Source organism: Cynocephalus volans, chromosome 12 (assembly GCF_027409185.1).
Source record: "Cynocephalus volans isolate mCynVol1 chromosome 12, mCynVol1.pri, whole genome shotgun sequence".
Taxonomy (NCBI): Eukaryota; Metazoa; Chordata; class Mammalia; order Dermoptera; family Cynocephalidae; genus Cynocephalus; species Cynocephalus volans.
In genome coordinates, this window is record NC_084471.1 from 107,528,791 (window position 1) to 107,537,023 (window position 8,233).

The 8,233-nt window shown below is 38.3% G+C and overlaps 1 protein-coding gene across 1 annotated transcript; it reads left to right on the plus strand.

Moving 5' to 3' along the window:
• LOC134391863 (solute carrier family 2, facilitated glucose transporter member 3-like) lies at positions 1-5,728 on the plus strand. Its single transcript, XM_063115769.1, has 3 exons — positions 1-142; positions 3,477-3,643; positions 5,317-5,728. The coding sequence occupies exons 1-3, from the start codon at positions 1-3 to the stop codon at positions 5,533-5,535; spliced, it is 528 nt and encodes a 175-aa protein (XP_062971839.1). The 3' UTR covers positions 5,536-5,728.
• Positions 5,729-8,233: the final 2,505 nt, after the last annotated feature.

Below are 8,233 nucleotides of genomic sequence, written 5' to 3' on the forward strand. Positions count from 1 at the left end.
ATGTCACAAGAAAAGCAAGTCACTGTGCTGGAGCTCTTTAGAACCCCGAGCTACCGACAGCCCATCCTCATTTCCATCGTGCTCCAGCTCTCTCAGCAGCTCTCTGGGATCAATGCTGTGAGTATCTGCGTTTGGGTGAAAGGTGTCCCACAATATTTCATTCAAAACACCAGAGCAAACGCGAGTGGCATGTACAATGAAAAATTTAAGTCACCTGTTCTAGAACTTATGTTTAATGTTTGTCCTCTTCCAGACTTTTTTCAGTATATAGGCATGACAATTATCTAATTTTCATTAATCCTCTTTGATCATTTTTTTTTTTTAATTTCCAGTGCTGTTTGGGCTTTTTGGTTTTGGTTTTTGTTTGATTTTTTTGTCTATGTATATTTTGCAATTAGAATAGTGAATTTGACGGTTTAAACAACGTACAAAGTGGAAGCTAGCATTTGGCAGGTAGCCCTTGTAGGCTATGCAAATATCAGCTTCCTGCCTCTGCGTGGGTTGTGGGAAGAGAGGGTATTCCTACATACTCTATCCATTTGTGGATAAAATATTCGGATATGAAGAGCACCCTTGTCCCACCTCTTTAAATCCTGATTCATGTCCTGAGGATTTGCCATTAGTCTTTGATCACTGTGATTTTATAATTTTGTAACAAAGCATTTTGCAAGATGCACTTGAAACTCAAAATAGTAAGTTGGTTCTTGGTCTTTTCTCCTGCTTAACACACCAGAAGGATACTTGTATTTAAAGTAGCAGTGCTTCTCATGAGGAGATAGAGGCTGTTTTATCAGAACTTGAGAGGAAAGATAGTTTGAAAAGGCCTTCCCAGGTGATTTTGATGGATCGCAGTCTCAATTTCCTCATTTGAAAATGATAATATATAAAATATGCTTTATTTTATATATTATATTTATGTTGTTATATTATATTGTGTTATGTTACTTCATAATACATTATACATTATATTACTAAAATATACTCCCAGTACGTTGCAGAGCAGCAGGGTTGGAACTAGAGTGAGGCACCTAGGTGCCAGCCCAGCCCTGAGAATAAGTGCCTCCTTAACAAATGTACCCAAGGCACCTCACTCCACTCCTGGTCCTGCAAAACAGTATCAGAAAAAGATCACTTGGGGAAAATCACAAACAATAGATGAGCACTCTGTAAGACAGACTCCTCCCATGTTGGGAAATGGTGCATAAATCCGTTGCTGTTGGACCAAAATGTTTCCCAGTTCAGTCAATGAGCAGGTTTTGCACTGGGTATGGTCTAAAGCTGGCTGCCACAGAATTACAGGAAGTGGAATTTCTGAGTCTACTGAATCACAAATCTCTCATATGTAAGGGGCCTGGAAACTGTAAAAACTAAATCTTATGCACTGCAGGCTTGGAAGTCACTTGTCCAACCTACCTTTGAGCAGTGTTTTCTAATTTCCCTTAAAGGCAGAGAGAAGTTTGGACAGTGTTTACCTAGCAGAGTGAACTGCTTTTAGGTGAGATGATGTAGGGGTTAACTTAAGTTAGCATGATGGCACTAGATAGCAAAGTAATTTTATTGTAAGAAGTTTGCTGGATGGGCTGGCTGGTTAACTCATTTGTTTAGAGCATGGTGCTGATAACACCTAAATCCAAGGTTCGATCCCTATACTGAGCAGCTGCCAGAGAAAAAAAGAAGTTTGCTGGAGGTGTGTATATATATGTATGCCTGTGTACATTTATACATACACACACACATATAACCTATATATACACATACATACATCTATATATATAGTGTGTGTGTATATATAGTGTATATATATAGTATATATATAGTGTATATATAGTGTGTATATATATATATATAGTATATATAATAGTGTGTGTATGTGTATATATACACATATGCGATATAAACACATTAGGTTTTTGATGTGTAGACCTTTTTATAAGGAAGAGAACTAGCATAAGTATTCATTACTAGTTTTAACTGTTCAAATATCTTTCCCCACAAGCTTTATGTCATCTTTTATTTTTTTTTTGGCGGCAGGCCAGTAAGAGGATCTGAACCCTTGACCTTGGTGTTGTCAGCACAAAGCTCTAAATGAGCTAACTAGCCAGCCTATATTAGAATTCTTAAAATTAGTCTAATTAGCTCCAGAGCAGCAGTTTTCAATGAAGATAACACTATAAATCTCAGTTTCAAACAGCACAACTGTAATTTCATTTTAGAATATATAAACATGCATAGTTTCCATCTTACATTTGAGTTACTTGAAGAGTTGTTTTTTGAGAAGGTAAATCCCATATGTAGAGGCACATATTCATTGAAAACACTGAGAGATATTGCTATGGAGGCATGTCCTTTGACATCCCTACTATCATTTAGTTTAAAACTTTTTTTGTTTAATTCCTTTTTGAGAAAAGAGATACATTGAATGATGGGTATAAGTAGTCTTCACTCTTCAAGCAAATATGGGGTGGTTGAGAAAGGAGTTATAGAAGAGATTATAAAGAATGCTTTAAACTTGGAATTAGAGAAGTGTCCTGCTATTGGTAAAACAGATTTCAAGTAGCTCTATACAATACTCTTAAGAAAGAAAAAACAGAAGTTTCATGTTATATTTTTCTTTTTTTAGCTTTCTCTGGTGGAAAGGGCAGGAAGAAGAACTCTATATATGATAGGCCTTGGAGAGATGGCTTTTTGTTCCATCCTCATGACTGTTTCTTCTTAAAGGTGAGAAGGTGTGCATGAAGGAAAGGGAGGGGCGGGGAGGGAGAGAGGTTACAGTTCACTCTGTGACAGTGGCTGGGTTGTTGACGTTGGAGATTATCAACAACGTCAAATTTGAGAGCAGCAAGATGCCCAGGGTTTTAAAACAAGGCTGATCAGGGCCAGCCCATGGCTCACTTGGGAGAGTGCATGCTGATAACACCAAGTCCCCAGGTTTGGATCCCATATAGCGATGGCCGGTTAGCTCACTGGGTGAGCGTGGTGCTAACAACACCAAGTCAAGGGTTATGATCCCCTTACTGGTCATCTTTAAAAAAAAAAAAAAGGCAGATCCTCAGAAATAAGTGAACTGTTCTAATCTTTACATTTATAAAACATTATAGCTTGTAAAATACATTATCTGATTTATAGATTTATTATTTTAATTTTCAGTGGCTGGCCAGTACAGAGATGAAACCCTGGTTAGTATTATCAAGCACCACACTCTAACCAACTGAGCTAGCCAGTCAGCCCTACATTATTTCATTCTTGAGGTAATCCTATTTTATCAATGATGAAATGGTCTAAGTGCAAAATGACATGCATAATACATACATACCCAAGGCTTTTGACTCCAAGGCCAGTAACCATGTTATATCACAGGACAGAAGGAGCTTGCCATTTACCCAGTACTCATCTCTGGAAAGCTGGATTCTAGATTGTGCTGTCTTATTAACTTTGCTGTGTTCCTTCCTCTTACAGAGTGAATATAATGGGGTGAGCTATCTTGATCTTTGTGGCTTTCTTTGAAGTTGGACCAGGCCCCATTCCCTGGTCTATTGTGGCTGAACTCTTCAGCCCGGGACCCCACCCAGCTGCAATGGTAGTGGCTTGTTGTTCCAACTGGACCTCCAACTTTTTGGTTGGACTGCTCTTCCCCTCAGCTGTAGTAAGTAAATTAAAACTAAACTCACTTAGCTTATCTTGAAACCAGTGCACTTTAGCGAGCATCTTTAAGATACACCTTAATAATACAGTAGTCACCCTTTATCTGTGGTTTTGCTTACTGCAGTTTCAGTTACCCATGGTTAAATTGGGCACTGTTCTGAGTAGCATGATGAAGTCTCACACCATCCTGCTGCACCCTATGGGTCATCCCTCTGTCCAGCACATCAACACTGTCTGTATACGTTATCCGCCCGTTAGTCACTTAGTAGCATCTAGGTTATCAGATTAACTGTCATGGTATCACAGTGCTTGTGTTTAAGTAACCCTTACTTTACCTCATAATGGCCTCAAAGCACAAGAGTAGTGATGTTGGCAATTCAGATATGCTGGAAAGAAGACATATAGTGCTTCCTTTAAGTGAAAAGGAAAAACTTTTTGACTTAATAAGGAAAGAAGAAAAATTGTATGCTGAGGTTACTAAGATCTACAATAAGAATAAATCTATCTGTAAAATTGTGGAGAAAGAAATTCGTGCTAGTTTTGCTGTTGCGCCACAAACTGCAGAAGTTACAGCCACAGAGTGCTGTAAGCACTTACTTAAAATGAGAATGGCATTAACTGTGTGAGTGAAAGACGTGGACACAAGTGTGTTCAGATTGACAGGAATCGGGTTCAGTTTCAGTACTGTCTGGATTCAGGCAGACCCACTGGGGGTCTTGGAACATATCCCTCACGGATAAGGGGGAGCTACTGTAGTTACTACTGATGCTGTGAAGGATTAGATATCAAGAGCTTTAAACCAGATTTCCCCCCTCATTTTCAATGGCATGTAGAAAAAATGACAACAAAAAAGATTGAAACAGGAGGGCAAAACTGGGAACTTTTTGTTTGTTTTGGCAGCTGGCTGGTAATAAACTGGGAACTTTTAAAGGACTACTAGTTTGAGATAATTTAGGTATAGCTTTGCCTAGAAACAGAATGATACTTTAGGTTTTGTTTGTCTGGCTTGTTTTTGGCAACTGGCTGGTACAGGGATCCAAACCCTTGACCTTGGTGTTGTCAGCACTGTGCTCTAACCAACTGAGCTAACCAACCAGCTCTAGAAACAGAATAGATAAGAAACAGATAAGCCTCAGAGGATTCCAAACCAATACGTAATTTGAATTAGCATTAATTTCTTCATGATTGTAAAGGCTCACTAAGTTTAGGATGTTAACAAATCAGATAGGTCCTGTTATACCGTGACCTGTAGCTGATTTATTACATAAAGGAACTTGCAGTGGACTTCTAGAATGCATTTCCTATTTCAGAAACTCAGATTTTTAAAATAACAATCAAAAGACCTGAAATACTCAATAGGTATTTGGAAGCAGCTAATTTTTTTTTTTCCTAGGATCCGAACCCATGGCCTTGGTGTTATCAGCACCGCACTCTCCTGAGTGAGCCATGGGCCAGCCCTAACTTTAATGAACAGGAAAAGTAATGACACAAAGAGAATATTAGAGAAGTATAGCAAGTTAGCAATGGAATGATAAATGAATCTCTGAAGAAACCTACCGTTCATTAACTACAGAAGGGGTTACAGCTCGAAGTCTATTGGGAATAATGGATGTGAAGGAAATTGTCAATGATCAGATCTTCATTCAGTGCTTCTTTTTTCTGTCCTTTCACTAGTTCTATTTAGGAGCCTACGTTTTTATTGTCTTCACTGGCTTCCTCGTTATCTTCTTGGTCTTCACCTTCTTCAAAGTCCCAGAGACCCGTGGCAGGACTTTTGAGGACATTACACGGGGCTTTGAAGGGCAGGCACAGGAGACCAGTAGATCTGGGAAAGGCCCCATTATGGAGATGAACAGCATCCAGCCTGTTAAGGAGTCCACCACCAATGTCTAAGTCATGCCTCCTTCCACCTCCCTCCCAGCATGGAAAAGCAACTTCTCCCTACATGAGGGAGAGACCTCATCAGGATGAAACCAGGACTGCTTCTGAATGCTGCTACTTGATTCCTTTCTCATCCCACACACTCCACGAGCACTAAGATTAACCCAGTGCTGGGACTGGATTTTCACTGGTTTTTAAAATATTTCATTTCGGGCCGGCCCATAGCTCATTTGGGAGAGTTTGGTGCTGATAACACCAAGGCCACAGGTTCGGATCCCTATATAGGGATGGCAGGTTTGCTCACTTTGGAGAATGTTGTGCTTACAACACCAAGTCGAGGGTTAAGAGCCCCTTACCAGTCATCTTTTTAAAAAAATTAATAAAATAAAGTATTTCATTTCTTGGACATTCTCTTCTGTTTAGGTGAAACCAAGTGAACCTACCTCCATTTCAGGAGGGATTGGCCACTTGACATGTGACAACTTTGACAGCTCTTCTTCCCTTAGCTTCTAATATTGCCCCACCAGGGCATACAGGGAGTAAGAGGGCGCAGTTCCCCCAACTCAGACTTACCAGGAAGCAGATAGACACAAGTGTGGAGCGGAGAGAGGGATTAAATAGAGCAACTTCCTTACTTCCATACAGCTTTGAACGGCAAATTAATTTGAGTTCTATTTATTTTATCTTCTGGTTTTATTGCATAAGTATTTATTTTTTAGGTGCAAAGTAATTTTACCAAATTGTTACACTTCTCTTTGTGTAAGGGAGACGCAAAAAGGATTACTCAAAGCACCATGAATGTGATGAGAAGTCCAAAGGGACTGCACCTCAGCAACTCCTCTGTTAGGAGGATAAAACTGGGTACAGCCCCGATTCAAAGTTAGCTTCTGTTTTTTATTGTAAAGACAAGTTTCACAAGAAAAATAAGTTGATTCAATCATTACAAAAGGACACAAAGACATGGGAAGTGTTACAAAAGTTATCTGTGGCTAAGAACAGCTTAAAAATGGAAACTAGTAACATCAGTAAAATTAACATGATATTCCAAAGTACACGTGAAAAGTTAAGTTGGTTAAACTATGATCACTATCTAAAATATAACCTCTCCTTAAATGATATAAATCTAAGTATAATTATCTCTAAAGTTTCCACCAACAGACAGCTTGCTCCTAGAAAACTTTTTTTTTACATCTCTCCCTTCAGGAATTCTTAAAACCTCTTAGCAGGATCGGCATGACAACCACCTGTTAGCTCTAAAATCATTAAAGTATACAATCTCATACCTAAGCAGTGATTAGAGTTGACTAAATGGGCTGTTGCAACACTATCTGTAGACTGTTGTCTCCTATCCGAGGACTTTTGTCCCCTACATACATTTACCTACAAATCCTATTCTAAAAATCAAATGAGAGTGCCAAATCCTAACCAGTAGACCACCAGGGACCCACCAGGGACTGAGAATCAAGGTTTCTAACCCTCTACACAAATAATGAAAATATAAGGAAATCAAGCTTAAAGGGAGGTGTTTAATAAGAGGTTATAGGGTAGAAGAATATTTGATACCCTTTAGCCAAGTTGTCCCATTTCTCAATGAGCAGGTTGTGAATATTTCCATATGGTTTTTCTATTAATTTTTATTTTGAAATAAAAATTCTGAATGTACGTATGACATCACAGGCTCATTATTATTATTATTATCATTATTATTATTATTATTATTATTATTATCCTTCCTGTAACAATAAAATCACCTTTAAATTCTGATTGGCTACTCAGTGCTGTCAGCTCTCTCTGTCCATGTGTTCTGCTCTGAAAAACAAAAAATAATACAATAAGAAATAATACAAATAAAAACAACACATTATAGCAACTTTGCATAGCATTTACATTGTATTAGGCATTATAAGTAATCTAGAAATGATTTAAAGTATATGGGAGGATGTGTGTAGGTCATATGTAAACACTACACCATTTTATATCAGGGCCTTGAGCATTCAAGGATTTTGGTATACATGATGGTAGGGCGAGTGTTATGGAACCAAACCCCCACAGACACCAAGGGACGACTGTACCAGCTATGACCTTGAATAAATTCTTAGAGTCTCACTCATTTGAAAATAACAATACTTGCTTATTGTGCGGATTAAATTTAAAAGCCTCCATGCATTACTTTTCATAATTAATAAATTTTGTTTCTTTCCCCTATGAGAATTAGCTGTTTTCTGTTTTTCTCTCCTACTCTTTTCTACTTCCTTCCTCCTCTGGTCTTGCCCTCTAAAATTCATCCTACACTGCTCTCAGGGGATCCATATGATATATATATATATATATATATATCACTATCCTATTTAAAATCCTTTAATAGCATCAAATCAACTACAGAAAAAAACTTAAGCCCATTAGTGGATCAGACAATCCCTTCAGAGCAAGATTCCTGCTACCCTTTCAATTTGATTTACCATTTCTTTCTTTTTTTGACATCTGGCAGACTGGGATCCAAACCCTTGACCTTGGTGTTATCACGCTCTAAGCAAGCAAGCTAACCGGCCAGCCCTTCATTTACTATTTATTTCTTAGCTCCTATTTATATAGAACATGTTCACTCACACCTACATGCCTTCATTTGTAAGTTCTGACACTTCATTCATGTATTAAACTCATTCGAATGGCTACCTTTTTAATTTTTTTACCTAGCCCAGGCTAAGCTCTG